At 43.6% G+C, this 22,304-nt stretch overlaps 1 protein-coding gene across 4 annotated transcripts; it reads right to left on the bottom strand.

Annotated features, from left to right (window-relative positions):
• Window positions 1-13,030: 13,030 nt before the first annotated feature.
• LOC144706318 (ABC transporter B family member 11-like) lies at window positions 13,031-21,929 on the bottom strand. Of its 4 annotated transcripts, none has more exons than XM_078579214.1 (12): window positions 21,570-21,929; window positions 21,426-21,480; window positions 21,099-21,274; window positions 20,751-20,972; window positions 19,437-19,675; window positions 18,463-19,262; window positions 17,504-18,294; window positions 17,112-17,273; window positions 16,715-16,981; window positions 16,306-16,569; window positions 14,776-15,069; window positions 13,031-13,513 (listed from the first exon to the last, which is right to left on the bottom strand). In XM_078579214.1, exons 1-12 carry the CDS (start codon window positions 21,822-21,824, stop codon window positions 13,160-13,162), a joined length of 3,879 nt encoding a protein of 1,292 aa, XP_078435340.1. In that variant the 5' UTR covers window positions 21,825-21,929; the 3' UTR covers window positions 13,031-13,159. The 4 variants fall into 4 exon arrangements, with proteins under 4 accessions (XP_078435340.1, XP_078435341.1, XP_078435342.1 ...); XM_078579215.1 differs by having other exon boundaries at window positions 21,579-21,929; XM_078579216.1 differs by lacking the exon at window positions 17,112-17,273.
• Between the last annotated feature and the right edge of the window lie 375 nt (window positions 21,930-22,304).

Here is a 22,304-nt window from a genome sequence, read left to right as displayed (position 1 = left end):
CCTCATCACAACTCCGCCATCAGTCCCGTTCCATCAATCATTCGTTAGTTATAGAAAACAGAACTGATGATGGACGAACGGATGACAGAGTAGACTGAGAGGTCAGAGAGAGGGAGAGAGAGGGAGAGGGAGCTATCGATATATAGAGAGAGTATGAGAGGGAGAAGGAGAGGGAGCGATCAAGAAAAAGAGAGAGCGGGCGAGGGAGAGGGAGAGGGAGCGATCGAGAGAGAGAGGGAGCGATCGATCGATCGAGCGAGAGATGAAGAAGAAGAGATCTAGAGAGAGAGAAGGAGAGGGAGCAGTCGAGAGAGAGAGAGGGAGAAGGAGAGGGAGCAATCGATCGAGAGAGAGATGAAGAAGAAGAGATCTAGAGCGAGAAAAGGAGAGGGAGCGATCGAGGGAGAGAGAGAGAAGGAGAGAGAGCGATTGAGAGAGGGACAGAGGAAGAGGGAGTGATCTATAGATATATAGAGAAATTGAGAGAGAGGGAAAGGGAGAGAAAGAGAGGAAGAGGGAGTGATCTATAGATATATAGAGAGATTGAGAGAGAGGGAAAGGGAGAGAAAGAGAGGAAGAGGGAGTGATCTAGGGAGAGAGAGAGAGAGAGAGAGAGAGAGAGGGAAAGAGAGAGAAAAAGAGAGAGAGAGAGAGAGAGAGAGAGAGAGAGAGAGAGAGAGAGAGAGAGAGAGAGAGAGAGAGAGAGAGAGAGAGAGAGAGAGAGAGAGAGAGAGAGAGAGAGAGAGAGAGAGAGAGAGAGAGAGAGAGAGAGAGAGAGAGAGAGAGAGAGAGAGAGAGAGAGAGAGAGAGAGAGAGAGAGAGAGTGATGTAGAGAGAGAGAGGGAGAGGGAGAGGGAGAGGGGGTGATCTAGAGAGAGAGGGAGAGGGAGTGATCTAGGGAGAGAGGGAGAGAGAGAGGGATAGAGATTGGGAGCGAGAGAGGGAGAGGGAGAGGGAGACGGAGAGGCAGCTATTTTAGAGAGAGAGAGAAATATTTTTGTAACCAAAACATCATCAGTCAATTTCTTCATCCATTTTGTCATTTCTGTCACCAATTATCCATCTTACAAATGACTGGAAGTACTTAGTTTAATCATCTGTCCTTCGCTTCGGATGAAGACAGATAACTCTAATTGGAGGTACCAAAAAATAAACAAAAATACATGGATTTGCTCCAAGAGAGAGAGACCAGAAGTCAACCTCTTGCGATACCGCCTCTATCCAATCAGCATCCACTTAATGGACTCACAAATCAGAACTGGCCACGCACCCGCATGATGAACAGTCCTGATAGGATCTTCTTAAATAACAATTGCATCTGTCTTTGTTATCGTGATTACTCGTTACCTAGCCATTGTAACGGCTATTTATCTCCGTACTCCTTGGAAGTCTATATATTGGAATATCAGTAAATAATCATGTAAGGAAATACAAGTCCTCTTATTGTGTTCTTAGTTCATCCCTTATCTCTTCATCTCCTTTCTCTACTTCTACTTCTCCTCATCTTCTTCCATGTCTTCTTCAGTCTCAAATCAGGCAACTGCTGAATCTCATCAATAATGTGTGAAAAGCTATAAGACACTTTCCTGGTGAGCCCTGACTTGGCTTAAATAAATACCAAAAGTGTAAGAGAAATAGAAGAAGGAGAAGCAGAAGACAGAAATTTCTCAGCCTAATATTAGAAATTAGTCAACAAATGGTCTTAACCAATTCCGGACAAAAGAAAAGAAAAGATTCAGCCTAGACATTGAATAAATATGAGTTTAAGGGACCACGAGAGATGAGAAAGAACAGGACATTGACTAGATGCGTCACAAAAAATAATTTTAAAAAATTGTATTCTCTCTTTGCCTCTTCCCAAAGACATTCTCTTCCTTTGCCATAACCGTCTCAGTAATATGAACTCGACATTCAACTATTTTTCTGATCCCACAGTATAGTAAATTTGTTCTTCTACGAAGATCTTGTTGAGATCGGTCGAGCTTCATAAACTAGAAGAGAAAGAAGAGAAAGAAGAAAAGAAAGAAAGAAGAAAGGAGAGAAGGAAAGATTGCAAGAAGGCAAGAAGCTAGTCTGTTAAGGTCGTTATATTCAACAAATCAAATCTAAAAATGTAAGTTCGTATTTATAGTATCAAGTATGTGATAACAATATAAGTAAGTTTTTTTGATTTAATCCTGACCATTATAACAATGTATAATGGCTTCATCGGATCAGATCTGAAACGTCCAATTGTATCCTATCTATATTTGATCCTTACCATCTATCTTAACTTATCTATGTTTAATCCTATCCATGTATCTTTTCCTATATTTAATCATAGCCACTAGATCTCTCTAACTAGTATTGGGTACGTGTCCACTTATTACTAGTCTAATCTTATTAAAATCCTATTGGTCGATGCCTGGTGACGCCGACTAAAACTCCTTCTTCAGCACCCCCCGGTAAGATCATCGGCGGTGATGACGTTGAGCTTGTCCCTAAGAAAACAAAAATGAAATTTTTGTAGAGGTTTTGTTAGTGCATCAGCAATTTGATTTTCACTATCGACGAACTGAATCTTCAGAGCTTTGGCTGTGACTTGTTCTCTGACAAAGTGATAGTCGACTTCTATATGCTTCATTCCACCATGAAACACAGGATTTTCTACTATATATGTGGCACCTAGGTTGTCACACCACAATGTTGGTACTGTTTCAGTTGGTACTTGGATTTCTTTGAGTAGTGATTGTATCCAAAGAATTTCAGTAGTTGCATTTGAAAGTGCTTTATACTCTGCTTCTGTGCTGGACCTGGCTACCATGGATTGTTTTTTTGAACTCCAGGAAACAAGATTTTTCCCAATAAAAATGAGATAAGCTCCTGTTGACCTTCTATCTTCTCGATCACCTGCCCAATCACAATCACTAAATGCACTAATAGATGTGTTAGAGTCTTTGTGAATAAGTAAACCATGTAAAAAACTTCCCTTAAGATAACGGATTAAATGTTTAAGAGACACACAATCATCAGAATTAGGAGAATGTATTTTTTACATGCTTTGTTAACTGAAAAAGCTATATCAGGTCTAGTGAGTGTTAAATAATGCAATGTACCAACAAATTGTCTGTACGAAGTGTCATCCATTGTTTTATTTTCACTTATGGTTATTGAAGATAAAGCAATAGGAGTAGGTAGTGGTTTTGAATTTTCCATATTCACCTTTTGAAGAATGGTAAAAAGCTATCGTGATTGTGTTAAAATAAAACCTTTCGGATGAGGTAATAATTCAATGCCAAGAAAATTGGCAGGTCCAAGATCACGAATTGCAAATTGTTTATGCAAGTGATAAACGATATCCTGTATATCTTTTGGCTGCGGGGACATTATTAAGATGCCATCAACATATATCAAAATAAAAATTGGATTCGTGTCACTTAATCTGAAAAATAAATATGTATCTTTTTTTGATCCAGAAAATCCAAGATTACATAATGAAGAAGACAATTTATAAAATCATGCTTGAGGTGACTGTTTCAAACCATATATTGATTTTTTAAGCAAGCAAATTAAATCAGGATGTGAAGAATTTTTGAAACCCGGACGTTGCTCCATGTAGATCTTCTCTTCTAATTCTCCATGTAAACGCATTTGACACATCAAGTTGATGAATCTTCCAACAGTTACTAATAGCAATTGAAAGCAATAATCAAATTGTAGTATGTTTGAGTACAGGACTAAATGTTTCTATAAAATCAAACCCTTCCTGTTGATTAAAACCCTTTGTTACTAAGCGAGCTTTATATCTATCTATGATTCCATCCGCTTTATATTTTAGCTTGTATACCCATTTACAGCCTATTACGTGTAAATTTTGGTTCCTAGGAACTAATTCCCAGGTTTTATTCTGAATAAGAGCATCATATTCTATTTTCATTGATTGCACAATTTTTGTCTTTGGATGCTGCAGTGTATGAGGATGGTTCTGTAACACTCAAAATTGTAGATAAACATGCTGGAATTGGATGTCTTATATCTGTGAATGATAGAGGACTATTTCTTTGATGTGTATCATCTTGGAGATTCACATCACTGAGTTTCCTTAGTTTGATTTGATCTCCACGCTCGGATGTATAGTAGATGTGCTGGAGATATCCGAAATATTATAACTTTCTTCCTCTATAGTAATGTTATCTATTTTATTTGAGAAATTCTCATTTTGATCAATATCATTATTCAGAATTGAATTTGACATTGATGTCTGAATATCATTATCTAACACTCTACTTGGTGTTGATGATGACATTTTTTGTCCTTTGTCGATACTTGGAATATCAGATGTAATGATGGGAGAAAATCCAAGTATCCCAGAGTATTTTCGTGACGATGAAGTAGAAGTAAAAGGTAAAATATGTTCATCAAATACAACATGCCTTGAAATGTAAATTTTACCTGATTGCATTAAAAAACATCTGTATCCTAAGTGCATTGAGATGTATCCCAGGAAAGCACATTTTTCTGACCGTAAGTCCAGTTTATGCAGAGTATAGGGCCTTAAGTATGGATAACACTGACAACCAAAGGTTCTCAAAGAGGAATAATCAGGTGACCTTTTAAACAATAATTTGAAAGGAGATTTATTTTTTAAGACAGGTGTTGGTAATATATTAATTAGATATACAGCAATAGCTACTACTACATCCAAATTTTATTTTGGCATTGAAGCATAATGAAGCATTGCTAAAGCTGTTTCTATAATTTGTTGGTGTTTCCTCTCTGCTATTCCATTTTGTTCAGGGGTATGTGGACAAGAAACCCTATGAACAATATCCTGTGTTTTTAGAATTGAGTGAAGAGACTAGTAGTCTCCTCCCCAATCTGATTGAAAATACTTAATTTTAGTAGAAATTTGGTTTTCTACTATCTTTTGAACTTCTAGAACTTTTTCCAATACATCATTTTTTCGTTCCAAAGGATATAATCAAGTATATTTAATGTAATCATATATGAATACAACATAATATGAAAAACAGAGATTTGATAAGACAGGTGAAGGCCCCCATAAATCAGAATGAACAATTTTGAATGGTTGTTTAGAGACGTTTTGAGTAAGTTCAAATGGAAGCTTATATGATTTGGAGATTCTACAAGAATAAAAAACCGATTGTTTTAAAGAATTTGTGAAAGGAAGTCCAAATTTTCTAATAACTAGTTGTAAAATTCGAACTTGGGGATGTCCAAGTCGAGAGTGCCATGTGTCTGGAGTCACCCTTTATCCAATCAGTGCCATTGGTTTATGTGTGTGTGGCTCCAAAAAATACAATCCATCTCTAATTGTTCCCCTTAGCAAGATGAGATTGGTTTTCTTGTCCTTCACAAGACAATAACATGGATGAAATTCCAAAAAAACATCATTATCTGCAGTTAGTTTACGAATGGACAAAAGGTTTTTTGTAATTCCTGGCACTTGTAAAACATCTTTAAGATAAAGTCTTTTATTATAAGTCGAAATCTTAGAAGAGCCAATGGACAGAATTTTCAAACCTGCACCATTACCCATTTGCAGATGTTCACTTCCTTGATAGTTGGTTGTGTTTGAAACCAGGCTTGGATTGACTGTCACATGGTGAGTAGCTTCATTATCTGGGAACCATGAAATGTTTTCAGAGTTGCTTACAGTGCATGCCTGAGGTGTAGATTGATGATTTTGTCTAGTCCAACTTTGCATTCTTGTAAAGTCTTGACACTCTCGAGCTCTGTGACCAAGTTGAGAACAGATTTGGCACCTTCGTTGGAATCTGTTATTATATGCCTCTTCCTCTTCCACGATTGCAACTAGATCCTCTTGAGTATTAGTTGTCCCTGTGTGAGATTTGATTTTGAACAGAATTCTTCTGAATTTGGCTATTATTAGCCATAGGAAGAAAACCACTTGAGCTTGCCTTGCCTTGATATTCAAGATACACTTCATGAGACTTGAGTTAGTCACAAATTCCTCAAACTTCATATGATCAAGACTAGCATTAACACACAAAACAAATTGACTATATTCTGTTCCCAAGCCTCTCAGAAATGTGTAGCTCTTTGTCTCATCATCAATTTTGACACCAGCTGACCCTAGAGATTCCACAACAAATCTTAAATGTTTCACATATTCATGTATAGTCATTGTACCTTTTATCATTGTGTGGAATTGTCGATGAAGATCCGTGAATCTAGCTTTCATTCTGCTAGAAAAGGTACTTTCAAGTAAATTCCAGGCTTCTTCGGTGGTTCTCGCTCCGCTAATGCAGGGGATGACTGATTCGGACAGGGCAGAGAGGAGGAAGCCTAGAACGTTTTGATCATTCCTCCACCATTGTTTGTATTCCAGATTTTCCACCGAATTACCCTGTGAATCTAATATAGAGAAAAGAGGTGGGTCATCGTGAACAAACATAATTAACTTCGTACCCAGTTAGAATTGAAATGACCAAGCTCTTCCAGACTTGATAGTTATCATCATTGAGCCTGACTAGGACTGAGGCTCCTGGCAGAATATTCTCCAGGACTTGTCCAGCGGCGACAACAGATCTTGCGATAGAGGGTGATGCCATGGTTGATACTCTAGCGGAAACTTCTTCTGCCTTGAAGACCGCCAACTCTAATACCATGTTGAGATCGCTCGAGCATCGTAAACTAGAAGAGAAAGAAGAAAAGAAAGAAAGAAGAAAGGAGAGAAGGAAAGATTGCAAGAAGGCAAGAAGCTAGTCTGTTAAGGTCGTTATATTCCACAAATTAAATCGACACATGTATGTTCGTATTTATAGTATTAAATGTGATAACAATATAAGTAATTTTGTTTGATTTAATCCTGACCATTATAACAATGTATAATGGCTTCATCGGATCAGATCTGAAACGTCCAATTGTATCCTATCTAAATTTGATCCTTACTGTCTATCTTTACCTATCTATGTTTAATCCTATCCATCTACCTTTTCCTATATTTAATCGTAGCCACTAGATCTCTCTAAATTGTATAGGGTAATTGTTCATTCATTACTAGTCTAATCTTATTAAAATCCTATTGGTCAACGCCTGGTGAGGCCGAGTAAAACTCCTTCAACAGATCTCTCATCCACTTCCAGAAAATTTCACTCGAATGGCGAATAAACGATAAAATAGGTTTAAGATCGAGATTCTACATCACACATAACTGCACTTCCAGTATCAGTGATTAGTCAAATGTTTAAATCATGTTATTCTGGGTGGTAGTTTTCGAGGAGGGACAACATACAAAGGGTTAGAACAAGAGTCTAGATTGTCTTTTTTTACCTTTCCCCTTCTTTACCATTGCCTGACAAAACGACTCTGAACTCTTTTCTTATAAAAAAACGTACCGGGCTGGTTGCAGAACCGCAAGCCATGCTCATTTTTGTTTCCCCCCCATCTTATCCATTCTTTGTGAAACCTCTCCGCAACCCTCTCATGTTAGATTAATTTCTTAATGTTAAACTATCAGTCATAAATCCCAATGTATATATGATGGGATCAAGAAATTTCTAACAATATGGTATTTAATTGTGTAGAGGCTAAGTCTGTCTTAATTATAATGATGGGATTAATTAAGATAGACTAAGGGAATTAAGTGTCACCTCTTCCTAAAAATAGGGGCAAGGTCCTTGGGTCCTAAGGGTATTGACTTTTCTCATGAGCATTCCATTACCCAGAGAGACTTCAGGAAAGTCATCCCGTATTCATCCAAAAGGCCTCCCCTTGAGCTTGTTTGATCTGACTAATAGAAGGCGCGATGGATCGAGGTATGTTTTATATTGATTTACATTCATGTACAATATTCATCATCCTTAAGAATCGGCGCAAGCCTCCTACGGATCTAACATCTCAGTCCTCTCTCAAGGAGATTGCCACTCGCTGTGCCCTTCAGTTGGTATTAGAGAAATGTTATTCTTGGTGTGATCCGGTCTTGGTGATGATGACAAGATCAAAGGGATCAGGTGAAGATAAAAGACCCATTGTGGAGGCCTCTGGTGTGGCTCCACAGGCTTCAAGGTCTGTAGTAGAATAAATGTCGTCAATAGATTTGCCTATGTTAATGAAGACCAACTATGCGGTTTGCCCATGTTGGAAACCCATCACTTTAGAAACAGGTTTTCAACCCTTTTTCCATCCCGCGGTAGAATGAATGACAGGCTAGGATGAGGCTCTAGATTGGAGTGATACCAGCGCGGCGTAGGCACCGCCGGCGATGCCGATGAGGTCATGGTGGCGACCCTTCTCCACTATGACTCCGTTTGGATCGGAGAGGTTCTGAGTGGCGGCCGAAGATGATGTAGAGGAAAAGATTGGAGTGGCAGCAGATGGAGTGCCATCGGGAGGTGGAGACGGGATGGTGCAGGGAGGAGCAAATGAGGGAGCAGCCGGGACAGAGCCGATCGGTAGAGAGAGAGAGACAAAGCAGAGGAGGTGGATGTAGCTGACTGAGGCCCAGAGGGAGGAATGGGAAGAGGATGATATAGGGTCGGTATTGGGTCGAAAATGCTCGATGCCGCAGTGAGATGGTGAGAGGATGTCGGTCCAAGGAGAGTGGGAAAAGGATAGATATGTTCATTAAAGATAACATCACGTGAGATGTAGATTTTACCTATGCATGGGAGAGACATCGGTAACCATGAGGCTGCGGATTGTAGCCGATGAAGACGCACCATTCAGGGCAAAGACTGAGTTTGTTGGAGGCATAAACACGAAGGTTGGGAAAGCAGAGGTAGTCCAAAGATTTTAAAAATGCATAATGCAAAATTTACTGTAGAAGAATCTCGTAGGGTGACTTATGAGAGAGAAGGGGAGTAGGCATACAATTTATGAGGTATGTGGCAGTGGAGACAACTTCATCTCAGTAAAGATTGCGGCATGGAAGCATTATGAAGTAAGGCAAGGGCAATTTCGATGATATGGCGGTACTTGCGCTCGGTGGTGCCATTTTGCTAGGGTGTGCTGGAACAAGAGATCCGGTGGGCAATGCTGTGAGCATTAAGATGCTTGGCGAGGGCCTGAAATTTTCCACCCCAGTCAGATTGGAGGTCACAGATCTTGGAAGAGCTGGCGTTTGATGAGTAATTGGAATTGGACAAGATGGCCAGTACGTCGCTTTGGGCCTTGAGGGGATAAAGCCATGTGAACCTGCTATTATCATCAACAAAAATAACATAATAGAGATGTTGAAGATGAGAGCACATCGGAGAAGGACCCCAGAGATCAGAGTGAAGAAGCTGGAGAGGTTTACTGGCACAATGGCCAGAAGTAGAGAAGAGAAGCTGATGAGATTTATATAGACAGCAACAATCACAAAAATATTGTTTGGGTAAATGCAAAGTCGGTAAACCAAAACGTTTAATCATTTGATGCAAAAGGTGGAAGGACTGGTGCCTGAGTCGGTGATGCCAAGTTTAAAAAATGCCACATTCTCCAATGTAGGCACGAGGGGCCAGTGGTGAGTTGAGATGATACATCCCAGCCTCAAGCTGCCCTAAAGTAGAACCTGGCTGCTAGAACGATCCTTTACAAAACAATTGTTAGGATGAAACTCCAAAAAAACATTGTTATGCTACGTGAATTGTTGAACAAAAAGGAGATTACGGGTAATTCGAGGAACATGAAGTTTTTTCTTGAGGTGAAGGGGACGAGATGTAGAGTTGATTATCGAGTGACCAGAGGAATGAATGGACAGACCTGTGCCATCACCGATGAAGAATTATGTCATTTCCAGAATAAGCTTGAGGGTCAATGATGAGATTAGGATCTGAGGTGATGTGGTGAGTTGTGCCGCTGTTTGGATACCAATAGGATGGTAGCAGATTTGAGGAGGTTGTATTGTAAGCTTGGGCTGGAGGTCGAATTGTGGGATCAAACGGAGAGTATGGCCTGGAGTAGGAGATTTGATTATCTGGGTAGGTCGATGTCTGAATTATTGGGTCGTGAGGTGCGTATGAGCGATTGAATCTCTCATAGGATTTGAATACTTGATAGCCAGTGCACGAGCAAATTTGACACCATGGAGCGGGTCGGTCATTTTGATTCCCATTCGAGCGCCCACTTCCTCACCCGTTTGACCTGCCAAAACCGCTGCGCCCACGATTGGAAATCTCATTCTTACCTTGATTTTGGTTGGTGTTGTTTGCGGGAGCTACTTGCGCTTGGTTGACTGTTGTGGAGAAGTCAGATGGGGTTTCCTCGATTGTTTGATGTTTGGTAAGCATGTAATCGTGATATCTTAAGTGAGATAAAACTGTCTCAAAGGACTTGGGATTCACTATGGCACGGACTGTTGTAATAACTGGAGCATACTGGGGGCTGAGACCTTGAAGAAGTGCTTGTATGAGAGTGCGCTGGTCAATGCGTTCTCCTGAAGCCGCCAGAGCATTGCTAATATTCCAAAAGTTTGGTTCCCTTTAGTCCGGGTATGAAGTTTCCCCAGTAACTCTTGTATTCAAGCTTCAGCTGATAATGCACAGTCTTCACCGAGGATCTCCCAGGGGGCTTTAGTGATCACTGCTTTAGTGACACATCCTATGATGGACTCGGTCATGGATGATAGGAGAAAAACAATAGCATGCCGATCAATATACCACCAATCCACATCGGGATCTCTGACTTCGTAGGGTCGCACTTCTGTGATGTGAGTTAAAAGCTTGTGAGACTTTAGAGTTGGAAGTACCTGTGTCTTACATACTATATAGTTCTCTTTAGTTAGCTTGATCGGGGCACCATTGCGAAGGGTATCTGTTGACATTTGACCACTACATTGGAGCGGTTACTTTCCGAACGTGGAACAGTCTTTTAAGAAAACAGTTACTCTTCCAAACGTGGAAATCTCCTTAAGAGGGCAGTTACAATCTGTCCACGTTCATACAACTGTCCCTGAGATAACGGGGAAGTTACGAATGATGGAGGTTACGCCTTCCTCATTTTGGAGGCCTATAAATCATGGAGAATGGAGGCCCCTTTAATATGTTGTTGAAGTCATTTCCTTTTTTCCTCGATCATCTTGTGTGTCTTCTCTATCTTTGTATCAACTTCTTTTGAGATCAGTAGAAGTTATTGTGCGTTTGAGAAGATCCTTTCGTCTCTGTTCAAATTCGCTTCCGTCTAACTTCATCGCAACTCTCCTCTTCTCTTTGTAACAGTATCCTTGTTGGAGCTCTTGGTTGAATGGATCTCATTGGGGCTGCTGGAGAGGTGCCTTGAGAGGATGTGTCGGAGAACTCATCTTCTTCTTGCAGCAGCTTGTCCACCAGATCTTTGGATTTGTGCTCTGATACCATGACGAAGATAGAGATTCTGTTGAAGTAGACAGATGGACAGAAAGAGGAAAGAAGCGAACAAGAGATGAACTGAATGCTACTTGAATTAACAAAGAAGTAAGAGAAGATAATATTACGATGATACAAAGGTTTGGTAATTATAGGCGTCGAAGATGGGTTACTCTTACCATAGTTAAGCCTAACTATGTAAGGTAACTCGTGCCTGAAGAATTGAAATGCTGTCATGTCTTCGTGGAGCCGTCGTGAGTGTCAAGAGGTGACTTGTCAAGAGGTTGCTTAATAGGGAGAACGAGAGGGAGAGAGGGAGAGAGGGAGAGAGAGAGGGAGAGGGGGAGAGAGGGGGGGAGGGAGAGAGGGAGAGAGAGGGTGAGAGAGAGGGAGAGAGGGAGAGGGAGAGAGAGAGGGAGGGAGAGAGAGAGAGAGAGAGTACGAGAGAGAGAGAGAGAGAAAGAGACAGTACAAGAGAGAGAGAGAGAGACAGAGGATGAGAGAGAGAGAGAGAGAGAGAGAGAGAGAGAGAGAGAGAGAGAGAGAGAGAGAGAGAGAGAGAGAGAGCGAGAGGGAGAGAGAGAGAGAGAGAGAGAGAGAGAGAGAGAGAGAGAGAGAGAGAGAGAGAGAGAGAGAGAGAGAGAGAGAGAGAGAGAGAGAGAGAGAGAGAGAGAGATATTTCCGTCACTGAAACATCATCAGTCAGTGTCTTCGCGCCTTTCGTCATTTCTGTCATCAATCATCCGTCCCACGGAGGACTGGAAGTACTTAGTTCAGTCATCCGTACTTGGACGAAGACATATAACTCTAATTGGAGGTACCCAAAAATAAACTGTAATACTTGGCTTCAATAAATACCAAAAGTGAAAGAGCAATAGAAGAGGGAGAAGCAGAAGACAGAAAGTTCCCAGCCTAATATTAAAAATTAGTCAACAAATGGACTTAACCAGTTCCTGACATAAGAAGAGAAGCTTCAGCGTCGACACTGAATAAATATGAGTTTAAATGATCACGGGAGATGAGAAAGAACAGGACATTGACTAGCTGCGCCACAGAAAGTTTCTAAAAAACATTGTATTCTCTATTTGCCTCTTCTCGAAGACTTTCTCTCCCTTCCCCACAACCGTCTCAGTAATATGAACTTGACATTCAACTATTTTTCTTATCCCACAGTATAGTCTTTTCGATCCGCTACGAAGATTTCCCATCCACTTCCAGAAAATTAAACTCGGATGGTGAAAAAACGACAAATTAGGTTTAAGATCGAGATTCTACATCACACATGACTGCACTTCGAGTATCAGTGATTAGTCAAATGTTTGAATCATGTTATTCTGGGCGGTAGTTTTCGAGGAGGGACAACGGTCAATTGTCTGGGACAAAGGCTTAGAACAAGAGTCTAGATTGTCTATTTTTTACCTTTCCGCTTCTTAACTTTTACCTCACGTAACGGCTCTGAACTCCTTTCTTATTAAAAACGTACAGGGCTGGTTGCAGAACCGCAAGCCACGATCATTTTTGTTTCTCCTCCATCTTCTTCATTCTTTGTGAAACCTCTCCGCAACCCTCTCAGTCCTCTCTCAAGGAGATTGTCACTCGCTGTGCCCTTCAGTTGGTATCAGAGCAAGGTTATTCTTGGTGTGATCAGGTCTCGGTGATCATGACAAGATCAAAGGGATCAGGTGAAGAAGAAAGACCCATTGTGGAGGCCTCTGGTGTGGCTCCACAGGCTTCAAGGTCTGTACCAGAAGAAATGTCGTCAATAGATTTGCTTATAAGACCAACAATGCGGTTTGCCCATGTTGGAAACCCATCACTTTAGAAACAGGTTTTCAACCCTTTTTCCATCCCGCGGTAGAATGAATGTCAGGCTAGGAGGAGGCTCTAGATTGGAGAGCCACCAGCGCGGCGTAGGCGCCGCTGGGGATGCCGATCAGGTCATGGTGGCGACCCTTCTCCACTATGACTCCGTTTTTTATGACGGCGATGAGGTCAGCTCCTTTGACGGTGGACAGACGGTGAGCGACGATGACGGTAGTCCTGCCCACCATGACTCTGTCCAGAGCTTCTTGCACTACGAACTCGGACTCTGCATCCAACGCGCTCGTGGCTTCGTCTAGAAGAAGTATTCTCGGGTCTTTTACGATGGCCCTCGCGATGGCCACTCTCTGCTTCTGTCCTCCAGACAGCTGCGCGCCTCTCTCTCCCACCTCCGTCTCATAACCCTGCCATCCGCAGCGTAATGAGAATAATGATGATGATAAGTGAAAGAAGAAGAAGAAAGAAAGAACAAGTTAGTGACCCGGAAAGATGATGAATAAAGTAGAAGAAGCTGGGAAAAGCTTGAACGACGAGGACGAGGAAGGAAAGTTGGGGAAAGGATCTAAAAGAAGACAAAAAAGCTAGAAGAAGGCAGAGAAAGCTGGAGGGATGAGCAAGAAGAAGAAGAAGACGGAAGAGAGGAAGAAGTAAGAGAGAAAAGCCATGAGAAGACAAGGAAACCAAAAGTAGCTAGAAAAATATAGAAGGATATGCTAGAAGAAGAAGAAGATGTAAGCGAGAAATATGTGAGAGAGATAAGCTGTGAGAAGACGAAAAAACTAGACGATACAGGAAAATGCCAGAGAAATATTCTAGAAGAAGAAGGAAGCCAGAGGGGTTAAAGAGAAATGCTGTGAGCAGACGAAGAAACTAGATGAGACTAGAAAAAGCTGAAGGGATGATCAAGGAGGAGAAGGAATATATAAATAAGAAGCTAGAGAGAGAGGTTATGAGACGACAAAGAAACTTGAAGAAGGTAGATAAATCGAGAAATATGATATAAAAGAGGAGGAAAACAGAAAGAAGAAGTTGGAGAGAAGCTGGAGAAGGAAGAAACCTTGGAGTTGGAAAAAGCGGGAGATATGATCTTGAAGAAGAAGGAGAAGGAAGACAGGAAGAGGTTAGAGAGAAAATCTGTGAGAAGATGAAGAAACTATAAGAGACTGGAAAAGCTAGAGAGATGATTTAAAACAAAAATAATGAAAGTTAGATATATATATATATATATAGAGAGAGAGATAGAGAGAGAGAGGGAGAGGGAGTGATCTAGGGAGAGAGGGAGAGAGAGAGAGGGAGAGGGAGTGATCTAGGGAGAGAGAGAGAGAGAGGGAGAGGGAGTGATCTAGGGAGAGAGAGAGAGAGAGAGAGAGAGAGAGAGAGAGAGAGAGAGAGAGAGAGAGAGAGAGAGAGAGAGAGAGAGGGAGAGGGAGTGATCTAGGGAGAGAGGGAGAGAGAGAGAGAGGGAGAGGGAGTGATCTAGGGAGAGAGAGAGAGAGAGAGAGAGAGAGAGAGAGAGAGGGAGAGAGAGAGAGAGAGAGAGAGAGAGAGAGAGAGAGAGAGAGAGAGAGAGAGAGAGAGAGAGAGAGAGAGAGAGAGAGAGAGAGAGAGAGAGAGAGAGAGAGAGAGAGAGAGAGAGAGAGAGAGAGAGAGAGAGAACTCGTCGAACCTGTCGCAGACTGCTGATGAAATTATGGGCGTTGGCTGCCTGGGCGGCGGCGACAATCTCCGATTCCGTCGCTTGACCCTCTTTGCCGTAGGCTATATTTTCCCGAATCGTGCCGCTGAACAACACAGGCTCCTGCCCCACGAGGCCCATCTTCCTGCGCAGCCACGCGAGCTGGTAATTCCGCAGGTCCTCGCCGTCGAGTAAGATCTGACCCTCGTCGGGGTCGTAGAATCTCTGGAGTAGCGCGATCGCCGTCGACTTCCCGCACCCACTTTCTCCCACCAACGCCACCGTCTGGCCAGACAAAGAAGAATGAGAAAACAATAATGAAGATAATTGACGAGACGAAAGAAGATGCAAGAAAAAACCGGAGGACGCTAGAAGAATAATAATAAGGAGAAGCTGGAAGAAGAATAACATGCAGAATCTAGAACATACTAGTGGTTGAAGAAGATGAACCAGACGAACGAAATAGAAGAAACTAAAAGTAGAAGAAGAAGCTAGAAGAAAGCAGAAGAAGTAGAAGAAGAAAAACAAGAATAATCTTTTAAAAAGGGGGAGAAGAAGATGACCCAGAAGAATAATGAGAAGAAGCTAAAAGAAACTAAATGAAGAATAAGAAGCTAGAAGAAATTTAAAGAAGAAAAACAACCAGAAGCTGGTAAAGAAAGGAATAGCGGTGCTAAAACAACACAAGGGAAAGAAGAAGCTAGAAAAAACATAAGAAGAAGATAAAAGAAGTATAAGAAAAGCAAAAACAGCTAGAAAAAGCTAGACGGAAATAGAAGAAGAAACTACAAGAAACTGGAAGAAAGTAGAAGAAGAAGGTAGAATAAACTGGAAGAAAGTAGAATAAGCTAGAACCAGGGAAAAAACAAGAAGCAAGTTGAAGAAAATAGTAGACGAACATAGAGGGAGTAGAAGAAAAACGAGAAGCTAGAAAAAAACATTGAAGAAGGTATAAGAAAGTATAATAAGTATGACGATACGAAACAAAGAGCTAAAGAGAGAGAGAGAGAGATAGAGATATAGATAGAGAGGGAGCGAGAGATAGAGAGATAGAGATATAGATAGCGAGAGAGGGAGATAGAGCGATAGAGAGAGAGAGACAGAGGGATAGAGAGAGAGCAAGAGAGAGATAAAGAGAGAACGAGAGAGAGAACGAGATAGAGATAGAGAGAGAGCGAGGGAGAGATAGAGAGAGAGGGAGTGAGAAAGAGAGAGCATAGAGACCCAGATAGAGGGAGAGCGAGAGAGATAGAGAGAGAGAGAAAAGAGGGCGATATAGAGCCAGATAGAGGGAGAGCGAGAGAGAGATAAAGATAGAGAGAGAGCCAGATAGGGGGAGAGCGAGAGAGAGATAGAGAGAGAGAGAGCCAGATAGATGGAGAGCGAGAGAGAGCGAGAGAGAGAGCCAGATAGAGGGAGAGCGAGTGAAAAGATGATGATGATACTCAGGATCATAATAATGATGATAATTATGATAATGATGATATTATGATGACGATAATAACGATTGAGGCGTCTCACCTTGCCGGCCTTGATGGTGAGGCAGAAGTCCTTCAAAATTCGGATGTCAGGCCTTGTTGGATAACGGAAGCAGACTCCTCTGAACTCGACAGTCCCCTGTACCCGTTCCGGCATCTTCCCGGCTAAGATTCCAGAGTCAATTCGGGATTCACGGTCGAGGATGGCGAAGACGGACGCCGTGGCCGAGCTCGCCTTGCTGGTGTCCGGAGCCAGCCCGCTTGACTGGGACAGTGCAACGCCGGTCAATATTAGAGCGAACATCACCTGCAGTTTAACGAGGATTTTTAGTTTCTTGGAAGCCCTTCCGTTCCGAGGTAAGAACCAACGACTGTGACGCTAAGAGACGGAGCAGATGAAGAATAATCATAATCGGCGGCCATAGACTTAGACTCGGGAGGAAATTGGTAACCTGGAAGACGTCAATGGGCTGGGCTTTTCCCTCTCGGACGAATCTTGCACCGATGTAGAAGATGGTGGAGAAGGTGCCGAAGAGAAGGAAGACGGAAAACCCAAAGCCGACGCCGCCGATCAGGCCCTGCCGGAGGCCGGCCCTGATCGAGCTCTCGGACTTGTTCTTGTAGAGCTCCATCATCTTCTCCTCCGCGGAGAAGGATGCCACAGTCCGTATGCCTCTCACGGCGTCGTTCGCCACCTGGCTTGCCTCGTCGTACGCTGCCTGCCGCAATAAGAAGTCGAACGCGGACGGTGAAGAGCTTGAAAAATAAAAAGATGACGATGGTAATGGTGATAAAAGTGATAAAAGATGGCCAATAATAAGAATATAATGGGATGCTGATAATTATTACCGTGGTTAGAATAATAGGTGTAATATGATGATTATGAGAGGATGACACCGTCGAGGATCGTAGCTCAAAGTGATCCTTATGATGATGAAGCGGATGATTGACGAAAACAATGATGATGTTGATCCCGATGACGGTGACGACGATTGCCGACAACAATGATTGCTGACCACGACGATTGAGATTGATGATTCTGACGATTATGGTGAAGATAAAAAATAGCAGATGGCGGAGATTATGAATGATGTCATTGATGCTCATGCTTCTGCTAATATGAGGATGATGATGATGAAGAATAAGAGAAAGAGGGTAGGATGATGACGGTGAAGATTGAGAGAAAGACGCCGAGGATGATGATGATGTAGGACATCGGTGATGCTGGTCATGATCATCACCTTCGCATCGGCGCTGAAGCCCTTGATGAACTTGACCTGAAGGCAGCCGTTGAGGCCAATCATGGGCAGCAGAGCCAGGAGGACGAGGGAGAGCTGCCAGTTGGCGACAAAGGCGAAAACAAGGCCAGTAAACAGCGTCGCGACGTTCTGGGCCAGCAGTGCGAGCGCGTCGCCGACGAGTCCCCGGACCATGTTTGCATCCGCCGATAGCCTGGCCCCAATTATACCGCTGGAGTTGCACTCTTCATCGAACCAGGCTGCCTCCATATGAACCACCCTCTCAAAGGCCTTCATTCTCACCCTGTTTATAAGTCGCGCCCCGGCCACCGCAAACAGGAAGGTCATCGAGGGGTACGCGACCATGGAAACCAGGCCGAGCACGATGAACATGAGAGCCCAGAACCGTGTATCGCTCCTCAGCATAGAGGGCGGCTTGAAGAAAGACTTGGTCGCGTTGGAAAGGATCAGCCCCATCAACGGCATCATGACACCTGCCACCGCCGCGGAAACTGCGCCCAGCAGGAGAATAGGGATCTCTGGCTTGTTTATGGCGGCAAGGCGAGAGAGAGACGGCGGTGGCGGGGCCTTCTCGACACCGCAGACGGCGTCGTTGACGGGCATAATGGAGGGGAGTGTGACGGAGAGTTGACCGCTGTATCGGTGGGAGAAGTCGCCGCTTATTGAGCGCCGGACCAGGCTTGTGTTCCGGCGAGTTTCTGCCTTCGACTCCTGCAGCCGGATCAGCTGCGAGTAGGCCCCTTCCGGGTTCTTCACCAGCGCCTCATGAGAGCCTGCGAACGCGGAGCGAGCAGATTTCCAGTCAGGCTGACGAGGAAAAGGAAAGGAAGATAAGGAATGAAGACGGAGAAAGGAAAAGGAAGGATGAGGGAGAAGGAACACGGAAAAAGAAGAAGGAAGAAGTATGAGGGAGAAGAACAAGGAAAAGAGAGATGAGTCACCTTGCTCGACAATTCGGCCTTTCTGGACGACGGCGATGGAGTCGGCGTTCTGAACTGTACTAAGCCGGTGCGCGACCACCACGGTGGTGCGGCCTCTCATGACCCGGTGCAGCGCCTCCTGCACGACTCGCTCCGACTCGGCGTCCAGCGCGCTGGTGGCCTCGTCAAGAAGAAGAATTCTCGGGTCCTTCAAAATCGCCCTGGCAATGGCAATTCTCTGCTTCTGCCCCCCCGACAGCTGCGCCCCGTGTTCGCCCACCATCGTGTCCAGCCCCTGCGGCATCTCGTCGATGAACTTGGCCGCGTTGGCCAGTTCAGCGGCCGCGCGAAGCTCGTCCTCCGTCGCACCATCCTTGCCGTAAGCTATGTTATCGCGGATGCTGGCTGCGAACAGCGCCGGCTCCTGCCCCACCAGCCCGATCTTCCCTCTGATCCATCGCAGCTTCAGCTTTCGAAGATCCACGCCGTCGATCAGCACCGCCCCGGCCTGGGGATCGTAGAACCGTTCGATTAGACTGATCACCGTCGACTTGCCGCTGCCGCTTTGCCCCACCAGCGCCGCCGTCGTCCCGCTGGGAATCATAAGCGAGAAGCTTGACAGTATCGGCTCATTGGGCCGGGCTGGATAGCTGAAACTCACGGCTCGAAGCACGATCTCGCCGCGGAGGTCAGCCAACGTCAGTCCCCGTTCGTCGTAGGCGTCGATCTCTGGCGTCCTCTTGATGGTCTTGTACAGCTCGTAGGCAGCCGCCTTCCCCGCCGCGAACGCGCTAACACACGGCAAGGCCTGCCCCAGGAAGCTGCATTTTCGCAACTATGTCATCATTCATTTCGCCTATATTTGTACCATTAATGCATGAACTTACTCGTAGTTTCATACTCGTATATTTCTTAATAAGGCGGCCGATGATTCGAAAAGAAAGAATGAATGAAGAAAGGAAGAAAGAAAAGAGAGACGAGTGATGGTGGCATACAAGGAGGCCGTCAAGACGGAGAAGATGATGGTGAGGACGTCCCCGCCAGTGTAGCCGCGTTCGAGGATCATCTTGCCGCCAAATGAGATGCCCGCAGCGTAGCCGAAGAGCATGATGCCGAAGACTACGCCATGGCCGCCGCCAGCAGCGAGGCCCTCGCGGCAGGTCGCCTGGTAAGGCGTTCTTAGAGACTTCCTGTACTTCTCCAGTGCCAGCTTCTCGCCTGTGAAGGAGGCCACCTGGAAAGGGGCGTCAATTAGGAGGAACAGATGAATAAAACGCTTCGAATATTTCTTGTTGTCCATTTGACATTTCATCTCTCTCTCTCTCTCTCTCTCTCTCTCTATGGATATCTGAATCTCTCTCTCTCTTAACCACGCTCTCTCTATGAGAATTTCAATTTTCATAGATGCATATATATCGCATTATCTTTCTCGATTTATCGCTATAGACTTATATCTCTCTCCATCTATCGTATTTGAGTTTTCATCTCTCGATCTATCGCCCAGTATACATCTCCCCTCTGGGTAGTTGACACACCCTCTCTCGATCTATCTAATTATATACGTCTCTCTCTCTCTCTATTTATAAATATTATCCCTATACAGTCATGTCTATCTACGTACGTCTCTATAATATCCATCCATCCATCCATCCATCCATCAGTATGTCAACGAAGTCTCCACCGAAACAAAGGAAATTAAGTACGCACTTATATCTCTCTGAATCTCCATCTTCAGTCTTTTTCTTTTACATATCTATCAAATCTATCGATCTATCCATCGGTCTTAATATACATCGCTGCCACCAAACGGAGTAATTATAAGATATCTCTCTCTCTGTGAGTCCCTCCTAGCAGTATTATCTTTTTATGTATCTTTTAATCCGAACATCTACAGGTACCTTCCTGTTACCAAGACAGACTAATTAAACATGTCTTTCTCTCTCTGAATCTCCCTTTAGAGTCCTGTTCCTTCATGTATGAATCTACCTAGCCACTACGAGACCAAACTAATTATATACTTATCTCTCCGAATTTCATTTCACAGCCTTATCCTTTGATGTAGGTACCAATCAAACCATCCATCTATCATCTGCCTTACTGGAACCAGAGCAAATTAATAATGTTTGTGTTTATCTCCCTCTCTCTCTCTGTAAATCTCCCTTCAAATTCTTGTCGCTTTGCGTCGAAGGCATTTACTTATCCTCTGATCTACCTACCCGTCTGTAGTTTCTACCTAGATACTCCCAAAACAAACTTAGCTAAGTATCCCTCAATCTGTCGAGTTGGGGTGATGATCTAGAGAAACTCACTGTTCTTATGGCGCTGATAGTCTGCTCCACCACCACTGAGGCCTCGACGCGAGCTGCCTGGCCACGAGTAGCAAGCTTGGCTATGACCACAGCTACGGCTGAACCCGCTGCCACTAGAGGAGGGATTGTGCACGTCATGATCAACGTGAGCTGCCATCCCCGGTACAAGGCCACCGCGAATCCCCCAATGAATGATGCAATCAGATGGATAAACTTGCCAACCTGAACAAGACCACAGAAATCCTTGATCACAAGAGATTAATAAGAGGAAGAATAAAGACAATGATGGTAGATTTAGTGGCGACAGTAATAAGCACAAGAGAAAGAGAGTAATAAGAATATCTTCACCTTCTCGCCTATGGCTTCTTGGATGAGAACGGTGTCACCGGACATCCGGCCGACAACTTCCCCTGTGGCCGCATCCTTGTCGAAAAACCCGATGTCCTGCCTCAAGATGGCTTTCAAGTACATATTCCTGATCCTTGCAGCTTGTCTTTCTCCAGTGATAATCCAACATGTCAACTCTGATAGATTAAACATCTATTAAGAATTATTGAAGAAGAAAAAGAAGAAGAAGAAGAAGAAGAAGAAGAAGAAGAAGAAGAAGAAGAAGAAGAAGAAGAAGAAGAAGAAGAAGAAGAAGAAGAAGAAGAAGAAGAAGAAGAAGAAGCTTACGGAGAAAACATGCCACGCCGGAGCCGATGGCGAGACACAATGATTGGAGAGAAACCTTCAGAGACGCAACAAAATTGTGAGTCTCGGGGAAATTTAAGCGACTTATCAGCTTTTCTGGCAGCTTCACAGTTAGTCCTTACTTACCCGGCTGACCTTTTCGACTACGCTCTTATCAGTGGAGCTTCCAAAAGAGTCTACCAGGCGCCCAAACAGCATTAACATGATAGGCATTGACAAGCCATTTGCTATAGCTCCAATGGTTCCCAAGACCATGAGGAAGACGTCAGTGGTGTCTGCAAAGGACAGTAGCTTGCGGTAGGGAACAGCCTCTCTCCGCTTATCATTCTTATTCGTTCTCTCCTTAAGCTTCTCATTGCAGTCCACTCCTTTCATTGCCATCCGAGACAACGAAGGTACCACCTACAAGAAAAGGAAAGACATAACGGAAAAGGAGATCAACAATCCGGAACCTCCCAACAGGGAGAAAGTGCGAACACTTTACTTGCTTGTGGTGGCAATATACTGTCAAAGTTAGGAAAAGATAGGCACCGACATGCTCAATAGTTTTTATAACCCCATCGTTGACTTTTGGTGCTATGTAGCTGGGTTCTATTACTAATGTCGTTCGGTGAAATATGTTATTTGTTGTCTTTATCAGACATTAAGACATGATTGATACACATCACACATGACGCGTTTTGGCAGGTACCCTCCAAGTCCATCTGTGATTTTTAACAGACTGGATGGATGCACTTCGTTATACTTAAATTTGCCATAATATATCTGTATTATTTTATTTTACCGAAAGTCATCTTTTGTGGCAAGGATGACTCTCTCTCTCTCTCTTATCTTTGGTCGAACATTATTGCCTCTAAACTT

The sequence above is a fragment of the Wolffia australiana genome, chromosome 8, assembly GCF_029677425.1.
Source record: "Wolffia australiana isolate 7733 chromosome 8, ASM2967742v1".
In the NCBI taxonomy this organism is placed as follows: Eukaryota; Viridiplantae; Streptophyta; class Magnoliopsida; order Alismatales; family Araceae; genus Wolffia; species Wolffia australiana.
This window is presented reverse-complemented; position numbering and strand designations above follow the sequence as displayed.